Source organism: Leptidea sinapis, chromosome 9, assembly GCF_905404315.1.
Source record: "Leptidea sinapis chromosome 9, ilLepSina1.1, whole genome shotgun sequence".
Classification (NCBI taxonomy): Eukaryota; Metazoa; Arthropoda; class Insecta; order Lepidoptera; family Pieridae; genus Leptidea; species Leptidea sinapis.
In genome coordinates, this window is record NC_066273.1 from 3262155 (window position 1) to 3284993 (window position 22839).

Sequence of the window (22839 nt, forward strand, 5' to 3'; positions counted from 1 at the left end):
ATTAATGTTTTGATAATAATATTTTTTTTATTTTTATTTTTATTTTATTTTATTTGGAAAACTTACAGTGTTACAATAACTTAATTACTAAATAATAGTGTGAACATTTTACACCATTTAATAGTATTCGCATATTGTTAGCATTCCTATCCGGTCGAACTAGCCTCCGGTCTTCCCTCACACATTTATAAGGGAAGTACTTCAAATTGTATTACATAAATATGCGAAAATAAATAAGATAATATGAATAAAATATAACCCTTGCTGAATAATTTCTATAATATATTATTACCAAAAATTGTTTTCTTGTCGGAAAGATAAAATCATGAATTATGGAAAATTACTCTCATAATACTTCATCCAATCTTAATACTGTAACGCCATTTTAAAACATAGTTTTGCAGCTTTTGACGTAAAATATATTTAGCCAACTAATATTAATAATTTTGTTATATTCTTACAGATGATAATTTGTTGCGTGTGGAGGAGGTGATCCCAGACAGTCTAATTTTAACCGACTTCGGACAAATGTATGATGCTCTCTCCTCTAAGCTATACAATAAGATTCATGAGAAGACTTTTATCTACACACTAAGCAATTTCGAGATAAAAAAGAAAACCACCACCGCCTATCTTAAACAATTATCATATTCAGAAACGGAAAGTCTACTGTAACCTACTCTCTCACACACACACACACACACACATTTTATTTTTATTTATTATTTCATTGGTCATTGTCATTTGTCGAGGAATCACTGACCCCGAAGATACAGTTTTAACTAGTTTCGGGGTTGCAAAACCGTTTTCCAATGTTATTATTATTATTACAATTCTACACCTGCAACCTGTGCCACCTGTATGCGCAAAGATCGTACAGCGCCCTTCGGGTCCAGTACAACAATGCTTTCAGGATGCTGTTGAGGCTCCCATGCAGCGCTCAGAGGTGTTTGCCGAAGCCCGTGTTGACTGTTTTTACGCAATAATGCGAAAAAGAGGCACGTCACTGGTGTGCCGAGTTCGAGGGAGCAACAGCAAGCTGGCTGCACTGGGAGATCGTCTCGACTGTGTTTATATAAACCGCTGTTGTGAACTGCACGTTACAAACAGAGACTGAGGAATATGGGGCTTCTGTTATTTATATTGTAAAATTCAGTAAATAATTAATGTACTTATAATTATTTCTGACTGTATAACATTTGAGTGGGCCATAGTTGCCAAAATCAAGTATTCAATTTAAAAAAAAAGTCCATGATTGCCTATATCCTATATCTAAGGCTTAATGCGTTAGTTGCGATTACATGCAAATTCCCTTCATGTCCCATAACTTTGGGACAATAAAATACCTTAAATATCGTAGATGAAGTAGGGGTGTTTTTTTATTACATTTAAGTCGGTTCGAGTCCCAGACGAGGCAAGTAATTTTTAGAAAATCTTTGAATGCAGAATTACTAACTTTTAAAAATAACATAAAGTCTTCTTTCAGTAAAATACCCTATATACGATATTTAAGGTACCACCCTACTTTCCCTTCATGTCCCATAACTTTGGGACACCCTGTATAATAGTAGGTTAAGCCGCTCGCTATTAATAAATTTAAGAATAATTTTATTACCTTAGCACGTAGTATGATGACATAATTTAAATAAAACACTTTTAAAGGATTAAAACGCGTGTAATTGCAACTGTTTTACATTAGATGTTTGCGTAAAAGTTACATTTTTATTTTAGTTAAGCTGACGTTTCAAGACCTTTCCAGATCTCGTTTTCAGGGGGACTGCAGATGAAGTAAGTCAAAGATTGAGTATTTGTCACAACGAAGTTTAGCGCCATTTATTTCCTCGGAGGTGGTATTTGCTGTACACAGATGGTTTTTGGTAAAAATTTACTGACAGTGTCCTCTTCTTTTTTGGTATGTCTTAATTTAGAGACTATTCGATCCCAGGTGTTAGATAATTTTAGACCATCTTCTCTATTGAAAAAACACGCGTTTTAATCCTTTAAGAGCGTTTTATTTAAATGTGTTACACTCGCGTTAATCATAATATACTATGATAAAATAATATTTGAATCACCTACGTACAAAATAGTAGGTGCCCTTATTGAGAAAAATGAAGACATCATGGCTTTTAATCGGGTCACGTTTGACCCTTTCGGATAAACGGATAACAATATTTAATCATGTGTAAAATGAACTTTGTCCAAAGTTTAAACAACACGTTTAAGCACAGAGTAGAGATGGATACTTACGTATTTAAATTTTAAAGGAATTATTGCATTTAAATTAATTAATATTCATTTGAAACTAATTGAACAGTTCAGTACCTACTAGTTTCCGGGGCAATTTGCGGACCACGTTTGGGATTGTTTCGACAATAATCAAATAAGCGCCTATTTCTACCGTGAAGCAGTAATGTGTAAACATTACTGTGTTTCGGTCTGAAGGGCGCCGTAGCTATTGAAATTACTGGGCAAATGAGACTTAACATCTTATGACTCAAGCTGACGAGCGTCATTATAGCGGCACTGCATTTTAATGGGCCGGGCGTATCATTTACCATCAACTGATGTGGATTATGTCCTACTTGTCCCGTCCCTTATTATCATAAAAAAGCAAATAATATTCCTAATTCCTATCATAAAAGGAGTATCTACTACAGGAAGAATTTGAGTACTACCTAAATAATATGAAAAGTATATAAAAGCGAGTTTTCTCACAAAGCATATATTGTAATTGAAATGATTTGTAAAACAGTTAAATGTAAATCTTGAGTTAAAAGAGTGGCAATGAGTTTCTTGCTACTTCTTCTCATTAGCTCAACCCTTTACGAAGTAGCGGTAAATTCAATAAGAAACAATATTTTTTGACATTCATAAGTGTCATTTCCGTGACCTAAATGAATAAAGTGTATTTGAATTTGAATTTGAAAGTAACAAGGGCTGTATAAAATAAAATTGGATAATCTTACGTAAAATGCAATTAGAGTATTTTTTTATGTTTTAAACCTCAGATTATTTATACGTCTAGATATACTGTGACAGCTGTGAAAACGCCGAAAATAATTGAGTTTGACAGTTAAACTCTAGTTTGAGCAATGCACGCACACTAACACAAAGTGTCATACAAATCGCGAGTGTAAGACGTAGCTTGTCACGCACACAAAACTAAAAAACCTGGCCTGTTTTCATTGATTGTTTAGCAGCAAGAGGCTCTATCTAGACGTAAAAATTATCTAAACTTTAAACTATCTAATCAAGACTGACTGTTCATATGCATCTCGTCGCATGATGACGCAATGCGACACTAGTGTAAATCCCGGGTTAATCTGTGTGTTATCCACAGTACCTCAGATCAAAGATTAATGACCGATTTTAAATAAAAAAAAATTAGGAAATCGGTTGACCCTAAAGGCCATCCGTGCATCTTCCCGCTAATTCCATAACTTAACACTACATATTATAATTATGACTATTTTGAGCACTTCGAGGCTCAATAACTTCCCGGAATTTTGAAAGTTTTAAATTTTTTTAGCAAAAGCTTCTTAAAAATGTTTATTTTACAAAAGTATTTGAAAGTTCTGATTGCTATGTTATATTTTCAGCAGCCCAAATGTTTGGCATAGATTAAAAAAAAAATATCTTTGTTTTTTCTGTAAGGGTATTTGTATTCGTAAGTGTGATAATTAAAGGGTACGTATTATTTATAGTAGATCTAAAATTAATAAAGGAATTAAAAACAACAGGATTTTACAAAAAACCTAATTGAATATTTAATAAGTTGTACGAAACTAAAACCTCTTGTTCGAATCACCGATTGCAATTAGGCTTGCTCTAAATTATATTTTTGATATCAATTTGGAACATCCCGTCCCACACAGCCAATATAACAATTTTGAGGCCCTCAAAGCTTCTGGTGTCTTTGAGGCGGAGGTTTACTTTACTTTTTAGCATGTCCCAGAAATGCTCATTAGGATTTAGATCCGGACTCCGGGATGGCTATTGGAGTTTTCGTATCCCGACACCAGCTAAGCAAGACTACGTCCTAGCGATGTAGGCTGAACCTATTTTTTTTTATGGAATAGGAGGACAAACGAGCGTACGGGTCACCTGGTGTTGAGTGATCACCGCCGCCCACATTCTCTTGCAACACCAGAGGAATCACAAGAGCGTTGCCGGCCTTTACGGAAGGTGTACGCGCTTTTTTTGAAGGTACCCACGTCGTCCCGGAAACACTGCACAAGGAAGCTCATTCCACAGCTTTGTAGCACATGGACCGCCACACATCCAGATGGTGGGGATGATAACCTAACTTGTGGCGAGTCGTGCGCAGGTGGAATTCGGCGACAGGAATCAGGTTAAAACAGTTCTTCGGAACACTCCCCGTGATAAATGTGATAGAAGACACACAATGAAGCGACATCTCTACGCAACGCCAAGTGATCCAGCCATTCACAGAGCACTGGGTCCCCGACAATTCGAGCTGCTCTGCGTTGCACGCGGTCAAATGGATCGAGCTGATACTGGGGTGCGCCAGACCAGAGATGACAGCTATACTCCATGTGTGGCCGGACCTGCGCTTTGTAGAGCGCTAGAATGTGGGCCTGCTTGAAGTATTATCTATTGATGCCATAAAAGTATAGGGATTTTTCGTTATTTCATTTCGTTTTCGATTCCAATTTTGTTCCATTACAAAGTGTACACAGATGTTTCCTTTAACTACATTTTTACGACCTTAATTACTTAGATTGCATTTAAATGTTGCCCTGTGGTAATTATCAAAGCCAATACATTTTGTGCATATTTGAAAAAAATTTACAATCTTCTGATGCCTCTATCCTGAGCACGATATCTTTAAGATTAGAGTAAATTCGTATTTACTGGATGTGTGTGTGTGTGTTGTGTGATAGCCAATTTTGATTTGTCATTGTGTGCGGTTGCTAGTTTAATATACAGAATACTAAACGACTTGTGATTCAAAATCACAAATTAAATTTGTAACCAAAATTTATGAACGATGCGAGACTTGAACCAACCGTATTGATCGTAAGGATTATATTCAAAATAGGATGTGACATCACTTATTGAAAGTCGAAAAGTACCACCCATTCCAAAAAGAATGCCCCAGACCTGAGAAGAATGGGCGCAACAAACTGATTTTCTGGGATCTCGTTGTAAAAGCATATACATCGCCCCACAAAAGACTTACTAACTCGACTTAGCCGAGTAGTAGGCTTAAAACTTTATGTCTGTTCCTGGTGTTAACATTATGGTTATGAAAGTTTTTCAAGCAATTTCACTTATGTGCCTATGTACATACATTACATTATCAAGAATATATTGAAAAGCAACAATCAAGATGTTAATTTTGTTGAATTTTGCTCTCAATTATTCTTTAGTACCTAAGTTATAAATAGTGCGAATAGCCCTCTTCTGCAGCTCAAATATTGTATGAATATCGGCAGCGTTGCCCCATAGCAATATACCATAGGGCATAATACTATGGAAATAATTTTAACCGCGTATGCTGCAGAACTAAGTCCGTTCGCCAATCTTTCAATATGGGGCCCCATTGTAATTTGGAATCCAGAGTAATGCCAAGAAATATACCAGATTCCCCTGGTCTTATCACAACTCCGTTTAACAAATCTTGTTCAACTGTCAGGTTGTGGCACGCATCGTTCATAAATTTTGGTTACAATTTGTACAATTAATCATTAGGGATTAGGGATATCACTTTAAAAATAACAATTGTTTACAGTTTCGTTATACAAATGATTTAAGTTTTCTATAGTGTTAATTCCGCCAATATTTGTTTTTAAACAATTCGACACGTGCTTCGCTCAGGACGTGTTGTCTCGCCAAAATCTGGCATGAGACTGGTCCACGTGTCGAATTGTTGAAAAACAAATATTGGCGGAATTATCACTAAAGAAACCATAAATCATTTGTATAATTACCTATGGATTTCCGCAAAGTAACGCCTACTTCAATAAATTTTCTACGGTTTCCTTTTTTTGGCTAGAGATTTTCTATCGCTTGTACGTTGTTAGTCTATGATGTGTGCTATATCATCGAGTCGAGCGGCAAATTGGCATTTACTGCGTAATGCATTACCTTACTACGATTAATTACCTAAACATCGGGACATGACCCATGTTGAAGCTTGGGGAGATAAATAATGAGTGTTGCCCGTCGATAAAAGCCAGGCCTGCATAATCCGTATTAATTACAGGCATTCAGAGGAGGGTTTGGCGGAGCGTTATACCGTCACTGTTTTCGGAATCAACGAATTATCGTGACGACCTCACTAATCTATTTTGGCCTTTTCGAATTATTGCGGACTGGTTTTCGCTTTGACTGACTTGTTGTTTAGCCGTAGTTTGACATTAAACCGTCTGTTAAAGGGACCAAAGACGACAAACAGAGAAACTATCCGGGTTGTTTGTTGTGTGGTTGGTGGCTTAGAAGCATTTTAGAAATGTGCTTATTTTATTCCTTCTTTTATATGAAGGCTAATCTCCAGTTGAAAACATTTAAGTTTATTATATAGTGTATTACTACATCTTTTGAAAGATAAGAATCAGTTTAGTGTATATTACCACCTACATTATTACTGCAGCTTTTGTAAGATTAGAATCATATACTTCAGATAAAAGTATGTGCCATTCAGATGTGGCCTTAATAATATTCTACTACAAAAAACAATACGACGATAAAATATTATAATATACTAGCTGATCCAACAGACGTTGTTCTGTAGATAATAAAAAAAATACTGTTTTATAGGTATTTGCCAATAATATTTCAAAACATCCAGAATTATTTCGTAAAAAATGCTTCCTGTTGTTATAATGAAATTGTTTCACAGCAGAACTGTCAAACCGTGCGTCAATAAATTCTCTCACAGAAAATATTCACATACAAAACAAATATTGGAAATAAAAATAATTATGAGTCCCAAATCAAAATAAAAACTATCCTATCTCTCAAGTTGGACTAAACTGCACTCCATGAAGTAATCGCCATTTAAATCCGTTCATTAGTTTAGGAGTCCATTGCGGACAAACAACGTGTCGCGTAATTTATATATATTAAGATAGTCGCTTACCTACATTTAATATAATATTATATAACCTTATTTTACTTTATATAAGTTATAACTGCATAAATATTTTGATAAAATGTTGGAATTGTGGTAAAGTATGATTTAAAAGATTGCCATGCCATTTTTTCAAATCACAGCCTTAAATGACTAAGTAATAATATTCGGTAATTGTATGTAAGTGGAAAAAGACACTGAACAGAAGCGTAGCTATGTCAGGTCCGTAATATTATCCCCCTAGGAGACAGCTCCTGCAATTATATAATATGTTTGTAGCAGGTTTGACACCGCATAAAGTTAACTGGCGTTTCGAGCGTTGAGTCGAGTAATATTATTATCATAATCTTAGATAATGTATGCTTCTAGATAGAATCTGTTGCTATTAGACAACCGATAAAAACAAGCCAGAAATAATAGTTTAGTGTGCGTGACAAGCGACGTCCCCCTTAAATTAATCCCCATTAAAATCCGTTCAATAGGTTAGGAGTCCATCACGGACAAACAACAACTAAAATTATACATATCTACATACACCTATACACACAAATAGAAATGCATCTACGTACAAACACATATAACACTCAGCCTCTTATTATAAAACCATAAGATTGATGTACTTTTATTACAATAATTCTAGCCGATATTTTTCTTCTTAAATAAACTAAGTCAATTAATACAAACTGAGTTTACCTATCTGTTAGTAAAATATCGTCAAAATAGGTTCCAAGTCAGTAATAAGTTTAACAGCAGGAACAGACAGACAGTTTTGGTAAAAACCGTTATTATGATAATTTTATACATATTTATACGTTATATGTATTAACTAATGCAATGATATTCGTCTACTAAATATTATGACAAAACTTCCACAACAAAACTCAGCAAATTTAAAGAGCGACACGCGGCATATTAGTGACTTCACTATGTCATTTATTTTTTTATATGTTTTAACTATCTTTTTTTTTATTGTTGCAATGAAGGATGAAAATAATTTGAATTTTAATACGTACACGTACATAAACATTATAATTTATACAGTAAAATAAGCGACAAACATAATTTGAACACTAGAAATAACTACAAGCTTATAGTGCCCCCTACTAGGCTCTGTAAAATAAACAATTCTTTTGCATGCGATAGTGTTTTTTACAATAAATTATCAAAAAGTGTATCTGAATTATCAATAAATAAATTTAAATCTTTTACTAAACGCAGACTTATGTCGAAGGCTTATTATAGTATTGAAGATTACGTAAATGATATTACAATATGGAATTAAATAGTATTATAGTTGTTTTTTATGGATTATATGGTTCAGCCTTGTGTTGTTTCACTGGTTTGCATTGTTTTGAAAATATGTTTAAACTTTTATGTAATTAATATGTATGTAACTGAATTGTATTTTTTGTGATTCACGTTGACGAGCAGTCTTTTGATTTTATGTCAATAAAATATTTTGACTTTGACTTTGATTACTTTTTCAAATAAATTTGTAATTATACAAGAACTAAATGTTACGCATGTTACGGCAAGTTTGCCACAACACATCAATCGCTTTCAAATCGGCTTTAGGCGTTTCAGAGCGACCACAAACAAACTATAAATTCTAAAGTTAACTTCTTTGACTTGATAAAATGGTAAAGTGCTGACTCATTGAATGAATTGTCACATTATGTAATAAAATGTCTTTCACTGAATTATTTATTTTGCGAATATATAGGTATTTCTAAGTAAAAAAATATAGGTTAAATTTAATTTAAACTTAAATCTCATTGTTATTAAATTAAGTATTCTCATTAACCTAATAATAATATTGTAAGCATCATATTTGTAATAATCTCTTGATTATGGCGTTATTAGAGTCTTCTTTTCTTTCTTGTAATCTAACACATATAGTAACCTGTGGATATTGTCGTAGGTTATGCACTTTGTACTAATTATATTATTTCTTTATCTAATGTAATCTAGTGTGTAATTGTTTTGTGTCCCAAATAAAATAAAATAAGTCAAAAAAATATAGGTTGCGAATAAGTAATCACCAACAAAGTTGTACTGAAACCGTCCTCGAATCACGCTGCATCTAGTTGTATAAGTTTTATTCCGATCAGTTCAGTAGTTTTTGCAGTATAACGAAAGGAAAAAATGGCTGTCTATTTATAAGTATACATAGATATAACTACTAATATCAACTTGAACAGGTTGAGTTGCCCTTATAAAATGATTTTTCTTTTAGGATCAGTAAACAATAGACGAAACAAACGCCTTTGATTATAACTTTGTACCATATTATATACGTTTTGGAATCAAACATTAATATTTATCAACAAGAAAAGTCCAACCTGGGATTCCTTGCCTGAGAGGCTCTAAATATACTAGAATTGTTATTTATTGCTAAATATAATTTAGGAAATAAGACCAAAAGTGAATTTTGAAAAACAAATTTTAATACTACCTACCAAAAGTTCACAATCAATGTAATATCTAAAAAATCTGAAGAACTAAATAGAGAAATAATTCTATACCAATATATAGCTTCTTAGATTAATGACACAATGAATAAGATTCAAACAGTAATCGCACGTAGTGTCGCTCTCTCGTCAAAGATTGAAGTGGAAGTGAGCCGACGTAAAAAAACAAAATCAAATTCCAAATTTCTATATTTGATATTAATATATATATACAGAATTACTTAAATCTACTTATTAAAGCAGTTTACAATTAAGCCTTATATATGTAGGTATCAGAAAACTTATTTCTACAACCCTATCTACGTGTTGGGGGATAATACTTTATTATGCTTAAAAAAACTAATACATCAGGTTTGTGGGGGGGAAAATCCAGGAAACTGGGAAAACCTGGCTATTTGCTATGATATAACGTAATATTTATCGTAACATATCACTTAACCTAACTTAAGACTAATGACTAAAACTTAAAAACTAAGTTAAATAAATATATACATGTATACATAGATATATAATATATAAATATAAGAGGGGTGGGGGGGGGATCTTGGGAAAGGAAAGGAGGGAGAGGAAATAGGAGGCCAGTTTTCGCCGTTATTTAATACTAAACCAATTTACAAAATATTGGTTTTACATTTATTCAGACCTAGCTAGAGCTCTGTGTGCGTGTGTGTGTGTGTGTGTGTACGCTAGTGTTCTTTGAGCTCTAACCAGTTGTGATGTGGAGTGAGCCCATGCCAGCGAGTCATCGCGTTTTATAGTTATCCCCACCCTGTCTTCCTTTCACTTTCTACAAAAATATATGCATTGGTGTATCATCTATTACAGAGGTAAAATTAAAAAAAAAAAAACATTTCTTTTTGCAGATGGATGCCGTAAGATACAACACCCACCTTGGCTTCTTGTAACCACTATGGGCCACTTTCATCGTCCGCCATCTTTAAACAAATCTCAGGTAAAATTATTTCATAATTCAGATCCTTTATATACTTAAACAAATAAGCTGTCTCATCAATCCTTAATTTGTTTTAAATTTACAGTTTTTTCCTTTTTGGGTCTATATCGGGCTGTATATGAATTTTTAAAATCATCTGCGCAGCTTTTACAAATACATAGGCTCTGTTTAACAAGAGGAAAAATCTATTTGGAAAGAATAGCCTTTTAGTGATTTTTTATTGTACCATAGAATTAATAAAAGAAACTAACCAAAATGATGAGTTCAATTTATTCAAACACTGTAAGGTGCTACCAGTACAATCTAAATTTTACCACAATATATTAAAAGAACAAATGTTCAATGAGAACATTATACAAAAATATAATCATGAAACCATTACACGCAATCAAACAAATAAATTTTATAAAACGGTGAAAGCCAGAAATGGTGATATATATGTGACAGGTGGTATACGGTGAGAGAACTACAGCATACTTAGTACCCCGCCTACTGAATACAATCAATCCTGAAATAAGAAACAAGATAAATACAAAAATTATTAAAACTAAATTAAAGTTATTCTTTTTAAACAACCTGTATATTGGTCATAACTTTGTCTTGAGTTGCCTTTCGTTGTTGAAGCCATGATTAGTGCGTAGCGTGATGTGCTATCCGCAATTGAGTACTTAACTATTCGTTATAAAGTTGAGTATTGTTTACTAATTAATATATCTAAACAGACGGTCATTCAAAAATTCAATACATTGCGGTGGCAGGCCATGCGACTCACCCGTGCTACAATAAGTACTGTTGTTGTACCTACATTAATTTTTTCGTTTGTATTGTACCTATATTATTAAATTGTGTATTTATAAGTTAATATTAATATTTATTGTAATTGTAATCGATAATAGTATTTCTTCTAACATGCCGGACAAACCTCTGTGGTTTTTGGCCTGTTATATAATAATAAATTGTAATTCTATTTTACATAATAAAAACAAAAAAAAAAAAATTATAGCAAAAATCTATAGGTACATAAGATATTGTTTTAGTTTTTAACCACTGTACCTTTGTAGAGTACTCTGCAGTATTGAAGCCCCAAAATTCCAGATTATAAGAGGGCTCTTTGGTTCCTTCTCATGTCCAAGTTACGTCAGTTGATGCTCTGGGGCTGCTGCTTCGACTGCCGAAGACAGCAAACCTCGCAAATATGTCAGTCTCAGTGAGTCTTACATCTTTATGCCGTTTGGTGTCGACGCACTTGGCCCGTGGGGCTAATAAGCGCAGAGAATGTACAAAATACTATCTGCGTGCCTCAATAGGGTTACTGGTAACCCAACCGCTGGCAGCTATTTCGGTCAACGGATCAGCCTAGCTATCGAACGTGGAAATGCTGCCAGTATCCTTAGTACACTTCCCCGTAATGATAGTTTTAATTTAATGTAACAAAAAATGTTAATGAAGTAATACTTCTTTAGGCGCGTTATGAAAAAATTATGAGAGTGAAATTTTAAGATGCGCGCGCATCAATGTAACACAAAAGTAACAGGTTCAAGTTGGTTATTAAAATTTTCTGCCGATTGCGTCATTCGTTATTTTTTTTTTGGTTTCTTCGTCCATTATTAGGACAGGCAAAGAGTTCAAGCCCATACAGCCGAATTCGTTATTTAATAATTAATTGTCAAAGCCATCTTTGCAAGATTTTTACAAAATTGTTCTTTATAAAAACGTAGAATAGCACGAGGAATAAATCATTTTAATGATTTTTGCTTCTAAGGAAGCTCCTAAGGGCCAGAAGTATAACTTCTTGCGTACATTATGTATGTACATAAGTAAACACACCCTTTTTTAATATAGTATAGGACAGCATCTATTTCGCTTTCTTGATAAATAAAAAAAAACATTGCGTGCGTACAAACTCAGAAGTAAAACCTGCATGGAGCATGAACCTCTAAACTGCATATGAATTTCTGGTACTTGTTGCTAGGATGACACATGATTTCAACTGCTATGAAAGACATTCCTACCACCACTAATATAAATAATAATAATATGTACTCCTGGTGTCTATGTAGTAATACGTCGTGCGCTTGGAGTCAGAATATATTAAGGTATACTCGCGCCATACTTAAGACAATCTCTTCTTTAACTATGATCGCCTGGTACCATAACATTGTATTATGCTTCCTATTTCATATCTCCCATTTGTATTTGTGTCTCTTACCTGTCGTTTTTTCCGTTGCATCCAGTTTGAAATCACAACGATTCTAAAGAATTTTCACTTCAAAAACAAAAAAAAAATCATAAAGGTATCGCCTGCAGCATGATGTTTGTTTTATGAGTTCCCCTGCAAAGCCAAAGAGAATTTAATCACTACGTTCATGCAACGCTTTGACGGGTTAGCCATAAATAATGAACATTTGTATTGGTATAATAAATTACTTTATATATTAACATGAGCTTGATTGATAGTTCTCTATCAGGATATTCGATACTTTCCATTGGTAGTTGCAATACAGGCTACAGACAACAAACCAACTGCGCTCTTTAATTATCACAGATAACGCCCAACAGACAATGGCAATTAGAGTTTGTAACTCAAATCTATCCAATTGTAGAATTAAAATATCGCAAAACTATTAAAATGAATTAAATATTTATTTATCTGTAAACTTATAGCTATGGTAAATAATAAATATAATAACACTAGTAATAATAGTCCCTAACGATACTTATTACTTAGTGAAGTTGTTAGATTTATTAAAAGTTAATTTATAATAATAAAAAAAAAACACAAAACTTTAAAGAGCTATAGGTTTAAATTACTGATATAAAAATAATAATATAGTAAAATAAGTCTGTATGTCAGCTCCGACGCACGACTGGAGTTTACTCCTCAAGAACGATTGTCTTTGAACAGGTACTAAACAAAATCAAGTCCAATGGAGTCGGTTACACACAGACATACAGCAGAAGCTTATAAAAGCGAATTAATGAATAAATAAAATAATAGGTTAGGTTTAAAATTTTCTATTTGGCGTGAAATGCGCTATATATACTCTCCATATTAAATTGAACATTTAATTATGTGCACACTCATATAAATTTGTATTAACTATATGGATAATTCAATATTAAATAAATACAAAGCACACATGTTTATATATACAATACATGTCATATTAATGTATGAATTGTAACTTACTACCCACGTGCTTATCAGATTTTCCGGCACTATTATTTACACCACTTTAGAATTTTCACTTAACTTTATGAAAGTATAATAATAAATGAATTTCAATAATATAATAAAGCTTCAAAATACAAGAAAGTGAAAGGTGCGCGAGAAATGATGCGCACTAAAAACGTTACTATGCCATTTGATGAGTAGGTTTTACTCTCCATATTTTTCTCATACCGGGCGCCTTATATGAAAATCGATTCTTAAGGAGTAAACTCTTCAAAAATATGAACATCGATGAACACTTATCGTCAGTTATCCTCAGACATATTCATTCTTCTATTTTATAAAAAAAAAACTCACATCATTTCTAAACATACTCCACATTGAATGGAAACATATAAATATAAAATACATAGAAATTGAACCTCTCGAAACACTGGAATACTAACGAGAATTTATTTAGATTTTTGTAGTAAAACCGTTTTATGACAAAGAAAAGCACTTACCTAGTAATGGAGACTTAATGTTGCATATTTATGATTATTAGTATTTCCAATCCAGTACGGTAATTGAATTTCCAGTAACGATAGCGATAGAAATATTTCATTAAACCTTATTTACTGTAGATTGTGATTACTTGGACAAGTTTGTGTGCAGTTTATATAGTGTTTTACAGTTTCTATTAAAGAATTGTTATTAAAAAATAGTACAAATTATCAATCCTACTCTATAAACGAAACTTTAACCTCGTAAGAAACGATACGAATTTTCACTTGGATCGTATGAAACAAAACTACCCTCGTGCTTTTACAAGATTCGGTAATCCTTAATTTTACAGTTTCTATTGTCATGGTGCATCACTAAAATAAGTGTTCGATTTTTCAGAGGATCATTATTGTTTTTTTTTTTAATAAAATGCTTGTGGCTTTTCCCCTTGCTATTTGCTAAAGCGTTTTGGATAAATTGTTCACGAATTTACAGGAAAATCTAGAAATCAGTTCTTATATTACTTATTATTAAGAACGATATTGCGTGTGTTAAAATGTCATAATTTAATTTATTGGCATATTTTTACGTAGTTTAGAAAGATTATGCTTTTTACACGCATTTTATTAGCTTCACCTGTATGTGTGTTTGCTTGTAACCGACTCATTTGGGCGCGATTTTAACCCAATTTAAACGGTCAGATTTCGTTCAAACTTCGTAGATTTATCGAGGACTGATGACAATACATTAATTTGTTATAATTAGTCTATTTTCCAATTTGCAACATAAGATTTTTGTTAATTTATATTTTTTTTCATCTATCATCAATAAGGCAGGAATTGATGTTAATTCAACCATAATCTTTTCAACCAAAGCGTGTTTTTTAGTTTTTTAAAACATTCCGTCAGATTTTAGTATTTATGTGTCGTAATAACTTATTCTCTAGTTTTGCTGATTCTTATTTCAAATATAAGTTTTGTTATTAAATTTGCTACGGTACATACACGGACGAGTAAAACAAGAAGGACTCCGCGCCAGCATATTAGCAAGTAAAGCACCGTTATGCTAGTGTGTGCGGTTACGGGGGATACTAGTTACACAATTTTTTCTCCCTTAAATAATCATATATGGCCTCAAAACTTGTATAATATCGTTTTTACACTTTTTCACAACGCACAACGGATTTCTTGAAATGTTTTATTGAGACGCAAACTGATCAGTCAAAGACGATGACAATTCTCATAATGGCCGCCTATCGGCCTGTAGTAGTGTGTACGTGGGGCTATGTACATATATTTACACGTTAATCGGCTTGTTTTGGTGCTACACTGTTATGTAAGGTCTCACGGAGTCCTTTTTTTTAACTAATCCGTGGGTACATATTAATTGTCATTGTTGATAATATTCATGTCTAATAAAGATCATATCAAATTTTATATTGGTTTCAAAGTTTGTGGATTATGCTCCTGGAGTTGAAGTCTCTGGTGTTCGATTACAAAAGGTGTTGCAGCCAAGCTAACCGTAATTATAACGTCCCTTTGTAAGTTTTGGTATGTTTGTTCGACGTTTATAATTTAATCATAATATCATTGTTGGTGGATTGTGAGACGGTATATTACTATATCTAGTTTTTCGTAACTACAATTACCTATTACGTTTAAAAAAAATTATGATAGTAGTTACTCAATGCGTTACCAGGGGGCTGCTGAAAATGAGCATGGCGCTGAGTCAGCTCCTTTTAATAACAATAACTGCTACATAGTACTTTTAAATTAAGAACGTCACATAGCTATCCAACGCGGAAATGCTGCCAGGTTTTAAGGTACGCTTCCACGTAACTATAGTTTTAATATTATGTAGTCATAGTATTGTAAGATTTGTTATGTTCGAATAAATACGTTTCTTTTTTGTTTTTGTGTTATTTTTTATATAGTGTTTTATATTTGTCTATTTTCAAAGTTTTCATTCATTATGATTTAGAAGAATCTATTGGAATTGGAGAACAAACAATCGTAATAGTAGCTTGATAAAAACTGTTAAAAAAATTGTCCGCGCGTTGGTACAGGAATGGAACCTTTTTATAGTAACGTGTCATATATACGTCAGTGGGTATGTTCCGATATGCACTGCGAGCACTGCACAGTGCTATCACTGTATCACTGAGAATTCGTTCCGTTATGGACTGCCATTATACTGCCGCAGTACCCTAGCCAAAATATATGACGTCATAAATCGCCACCATATTCTACTGTGAGCACTGGCGTTTTCGAGGTAAGATACTCGCAGTACTTTGATCAAGTGATCAGTCAAAACCATTCGAGTGCCTAACGTTTTATAAACAATACCTACAGTTTAATCCCAAATAATTTTAATTTGACAGTACTCCAACAACATTTATTTTTTAATGAACTAGAAAACATTAATACACTCATTTGAATGCTGCGTCAAAAAATGCGGCTGACAGTATACGGACTGCGTTCCGTTTTAAATAGTAACCAGTATAACTAACTATAAAGGAACGGCTTCACAGTATACTAAATTGACGTCACACTATACAGTGGCCGCAGTGCATATCGGAACATACCCAGTATGTATCACCAATCAGGTGATTTTTGAAGTATACATGAATATGCAGTTATTAGTTATGAAAAATTATCTTTAAAACATAGTGTATATTCAGGGCTAAACGGTCTGCTTCGAATGCGTTGATGGGCGGGGCGCCAGGCGGTCGGGCGGCCAGAGCCCTGCGTCTGCTGCTCCTGTTGGTGCTAGCCCTGGCCGCTGTCGAGTATCTCTTCGGCACCATCCTCGACGCGTCTCCACTTCGCACCTATATCTACACACCGATATACAACGCTACACAGATCAATACCAGGTTCGTGAACCTTTTATATAGATATAATAATATTATAAATACCTTCAGGATTTTTGTTTTGGGCGAAATCCATCACGGTTACATGTATATTCTAGCAGTTGGATTTCAATAGATTTTGTTGTGTATGATAGCATTACTCACGAGATCGAAGTGGGGAGAAAAAGCGCTCGCAAATTTATATATACTCAATAGGTATTTTTTGATAACAATATTATACACGGATAAAACCGGACACAGCTGTTTAAATAAAAAAAAATAATAGTTTCTCCTGTGGGCTCGTGACATTAAAAACCCTCGCCTTCGGCTTGGGCTTGTTAATGACAGGTCGTTTGCAATAACCTACCTTCCAAGCTCATAGAATGACCCAGGGCACGTGGAAGGACGTGGGACTTGCGTCGACACACTAGCTCCTTCTCATTTCCAATTTACGTCAGTTGGTGCTGGGTCTGCGGCTTCGACTGCCGAAGACAAAGGCCCGGAGAATGTACAAAGTACTGTCTTCTCTATGTCTTAGCTATCTTACGCTGCCAGTATTTTTGGTACGCTTCCCAGTAATGATTGTAGAAGGGGTTGGTAATATAAACTCACTTAAAATAAGAAATCTATATTTTACTGTTTCCACTAAGAATAATTATTATAATAAATGACTCAATACAATTTGGGCAGCGTTACCCCTTACAATTTACAATAATTAACCTTCTCTCGAACTGAGCGCTCTGGCTTATATAGGGCACGACCGTCACAGTGATGATGCTACTAACTGTTTGTTGGCACTACTGTAGTTAGTCCTAAAATTATAGTTATAATTATATAAAACAATACTAACACAGTAAGTTGTTAAATAAATAAATGTTATAATTGCTTGTGATGTCTAATCTAATAAATCATGTATCGTGAAATTAAAAATGTCAAAAATGTCAAATGTCTTATGACAGTTCATGACGTTGGTAGCGCTTGTAAACACATCAAGCTGACATGATAGTTTTAACCTTATGTATTCATTGTATTTTAAATATAGTTATAAGATTTGTTTTGTTTACATCATGTTAAAGAAACCATTTTATTTCAGAACCAGCGACAAGGTTTTGCACCCCTGGCACAAACTACCGGCAGCTCTACAAAACACAACACAAAACAAAACCTCATATCACAACTCTTCGCATCATTACCTAAACATAACTCGTAGGAACGAGACGGAATACTCAACTACCCCACTTTTGCTCACCAAAATAATGGAGGGTATTAAGAGTTTTGTAACGACTGAGGGCGGTGTGAAGTTCAATGAACCATTGCCGCTTTGTGATGAAATGCCGCCAGATTTAGGTTTGTGCTATTTTTTAATTTTCTTACTTATAATATTGCAAAAAAATTAATTAAGTATTTATTAATGAATACTTGCTATGTATTCCATAAACAATTCGAACACAAAAAAGTGGTTAAGTAATGGAATTTTGTTTATTATGTATTCTCGTGTAAAGCGAAAAAACTACTGAATAATAGATTTTGTTTGAATATTAAGAGATCGGGTAGCGTCCAGCAGCTGTTGCTCGAATAAACTAGAATTATTAATATAAATTATACATGGTGTAATAGTTAAATGTGACCAGACGATTATTCCTTAACTATTACAGATATCAAAAAACTTTTAACTGGTATCGAAAGTACGTAACCTCAGCATTAAAATGACATCAATAATTTTGAAACGGAATAGTGTATCTATGCGTAATTTACAATTTTTTTCAAATGAAGTAAAGATATTTTAACACTAGCTGACCCGGCAAACGTTGTTTTGCGACATAAATTATTTTTAACGTTCGACTGTTTATTCTCAGACTTACTTTTTAAAGTCGACAACCACGACCACGAAAAAGTCTTTTCATTTTTCGGGTTAATATTATTATAGCATTAGACACTCACAAAAATGTGGCTTTCTATTGGTAAGAAAAAGTTTAAAATCATTTCAATAGATCCAGAGATTATCAATATAAGAAAGTATTTTATTTATTCGTCAACATTTCAATGTTTTTATATTATTTTGCTATTCGGAAAAATCAGTCGAGCCATTCTCCAGATATAAGTTTTCGAACAACTGTGTAATATATGTTAATTGGAACTCCACGCCTCTTCCGTAGACGCTACGCATCACATCAGGCTAAGCAGGAAATACAGTTTTCACTTTGTAGCGCTCCGAGCCAGTGGCACACCGTTTCATCCATTAAACGAGAAAAAAAATCATTAAAGATTATTTCATGAAATGCAATTAAAACGTAAACACTTTGTAGTTTAACATCGTGTCATGTTCCGCTATGTTCGCTTTCGGTCGAACCTGATCAAATCTCACCAACTATGTCACCGATACACAGATTCATAGCCAAGGGACAGTGGTCTTCCATCGCTTGAGCCTGGCTATATCATGTGAATACTGTGCAAAGCATCACAAGACATCACACGCTGTTCTACACTCGTTCCTGTATGTTACCAAAATTCATTACAAAGTACAACTGTAAACATCATAATTAAAGTTTCTCTCATGCTCAGCATAACTTGACTTATTACTCGTCGGTTTCGGAAAACTCACAAGTTATGACATGGATCCTAAGGATCAACACTTTAGTAAATTTACTACTATGATTTACAGAAAATTAAATCACAAAATAACAACTCCCTTTAAATTACTAACGCAAAAGCAAGTCTTAACTATTGACGGTAACGTGAACTTATTTTCTCAAAAATGAATTTCATATAAATTCAAACATTTATTTCAACTTATACGTATTGCGGGTGGTGAAAAATATTTTTTGCTATCAAACTACTTTATAAGCACTACCTATGAAACTCTTTTTTGTTTTAAAACTACCTTCAAAGGTGTGACGTCACAATTGCCAACTTGCTGGTAATCACTCATAATTGGATCATCGATCTGACCCCGAAGATACAGTTTTAACTAGTTTCGGGGTCAGAGGTCCATCCATTTTAATATCACTGCAAAACCTTTTTCCAATGTTATTATTATTTCAATTAACGATAAAAATATGTTAATAATTAGTATTATACAATAAATATTGTACATTTAGTAAATTAAGCTACTTGCAGTGAGTGTAAGAAAAAGATGAAATAAAGTATTATTATTATCATCGAAAGAAACTGCAAGAGTATTTGACCACCTTCGTATATTCTACAGGAAAAGTTATGACGACCCAGAGAGGCCTGTACCGTACGACAGCCCGAGCACGAACAAACCTCGAGTATCGATAATGTGGCCGTATTTATAGGGCTCGGCGCATGTGCACGTATTTTTGATTGATTCTTTGTAAAAATAATTTTACATCGCAATGTAATGAAATGATGATTTATGATTTAATTTTATCGAAAAATTATTAATATTATTTTTCTCGTTTTTATAATAGCTGTGCTGTAGTATTTGCGCATCTATACATTATAATATGTAAACATGAATTGCTCGCAGATTGCCGTAGTTTTTGCGTGAAGAAGTAATAAACACACACACACACACACACACTCATAAACATTCCTATTTATTATATTAGTAGGATTTTAGAGTAAAATTATTAATCTTATTTTATTTAGCTATATAATTGCTATCAAACGACTTTATAAACACTACCTATGAAACTCTTTTTTTTTGTTTTAAAACTACCTTCAAAGGTGTTTTTTAAAGGTGACGTCACAATTGTCAACTTGCTGGTAATCACTCATAATTGGATCATCGAAAGAAAACTACAAGAGTTTGAGCACCTTCGTATATTCTACAGGAAAAGTTATAACGACCCCGAGGGGCCTGTACCGTACGAGAGCCCGAGCACGAATAACCATTTAAATCCATTCAGTAGTTTGAGCGTGAAGACGTTACAAACATACACACACACTCACAATCTTGCGCATTCTTGTTTAACTATTCACCACAACGAAATTTATCATATAAATATCAAAGAGAAAACCAAATACTAACCTATGTAATTAAAATAAAAACGAAGTACAATCCCTTATAATTAACTATTCAGCACAAACAATTCGCTTTCGTGGTCTTATTATAAGTAGTAATATCTATTAAAATCAAATACCAATCTAAGTAATTAAAATAAAAATCCTAAATCCTTATTAGTAACAACCACAAGCATTTTAAGATGTCGTGGAATATAACTTCAACTTAGTAATACAATTCAAAATTTCAAAATAAAAACTAAAAATTACATACTTAGTGACATTAATTATAAACCCGTGTAACAGCTTATACCTCTTTTAAATCTTATACCAAATTTTTATTAACATTTATTTATTATTAATTGCCACATATTTTTAGATTTTTCAACCATACATTCAGATTTTCTTCTTACGTTCATTTTGTTTAATTTATTTTTATAATTTTTTAGAGTTAAATTTAAAAAAAATATATCTATAAGTACTGCCTTTATTTCCTGATTTTAATTTCTGTTCAATTATATTCATAACTATAATTTAAAAAAATACTAGTCGGTGCTAAAATAAGGCGAGAAATTGAATATCCATGGAGCCATATTTAAGGTCCGGTACCCACCAAAGATCACATTTCTACGCTTAGCTTCGGTGGAAATGGATCAAGTGGAGAGGAGAGGAGATGTCTCATTTGTGTATAGAATTTGGTGCCGCGTCGACCAATTAGGAGGCGCGGCCGAGCGTAGATGCATGAGTCCATAGTGCGAGCCTAGCGTGGATGCGACGACGGGCGCGAAATATCAAACATATGAAACGCGCCTTTGCGTCCTTACTGAAGTGACTAAGGGACTACGCGCACTTATTCAGCTCCATTCGCGTTTCGCTGAACGATTTTGGTCACACTTATACAGCTCTGCTTCTATCAGCCGTACGGCATCGTAAGAATGAGAATAATAACTTTAAATCACTTCTGCACTCTTTAATCTTTGCGTGCATAGTGATTACGTCAAATCAATGCAGGAACAATACAGGTCGCAACTTGTCGACAAGGAGTCGCGAATCATCCCTGTAAAGAGATGTTGCGCCGCATTCGACGGTGAACAGCGCTGTACGCAGCGGAACAGCGCCGAACGATTTGCATAATAAAAACACATTTATCCTCATTTTATGCTGGTTTGCCGCGAAAGCAGAATGGACGCGGATAGCTGAATCGACGCGTACACGTCTCCATACAAAATTGTTGTTTTCTATGGACAAAAGCTGAATAAGTGCGCGCTGTCCCTAAGGCGGAAGCCTAGCGCGACGGGTTCGAGCGAGTTAGCGTGCGGAGGTTTCAAACGTTCCCATCCGCGCGTTATGGCTTCACTCCGAGCCTAGTCAGCGAGCGACCTAGCGCGCGGATGGCGGGGATAACAAACCAGTTCGGTCTTATCGCTCGGCGTATGCGCGGCTGCATATTGTTTGTTGCAAACTGGCGGTAAATACTGAATTGTTTATCAGTGCAAATTAATCTAAACCACCTATTTGGCAAAGTAAACATCCACAGCACAGTAATTGTTAGGGTATGACCTCAATTCTTCATACAAATTAAAAACATCACCATATTGTTCTCTGTTTTTATTTATTTCATGTACACCATCTCTATTGCTTAACACACTCTCGGAATCAGACTGTCAAGTAAAACTATTAAACCTCGTCCGTAGTTTGCAATACCTGACATATTTCGGACCGCTACGAGAGCTCGCGGCCCACTGTGGCCACCGCAAGACTCGCTCGCCGCGCCCGCCTTAGGCTAGGGTTACTATGGATGCGAGTTCTGACGAAAATTTGTTCTGACGAGTTCTGACGGATTCG

At 34.0% G+C, this 22839-nt stretch overlaps 1 protein-coding gene across 2 annotated transcripts in view; it reads left to right on the plus strand.

Annotated features, from left to right (window-relative positions):
- Nucleotides 1–22839, plus strand: part of LOC126965981 (beta-1,4-N-acetylgalactosaminyltransferase bre-4) — a 102135-nt gene that overhangs the window by 57095 nt on the left and 22201 nt on the right. For both annotated transcript variants that reach the window (XM_050809836.1, XM_050809837.1), the window contains exons 2-4: nucleotides 10434–10522; nucleotides 16858–17052; nucleotides 18122–18375. In XM_050809836.1, coding sequence (XP_050665793.1) covers nucleotides 16886–17052; nucleotides 18122–18375 — 421 coding nt within the window. In that variant the 5' untranslated portion in view covers nucleotides 10434–10522; nucleotides 16858–16885. The remainder of the gene's footprint in view (nucleotides 1–10433; nucleotides 10523–16857; nucleotides 17053–18121; nucleotides 18376–22839) is intronic.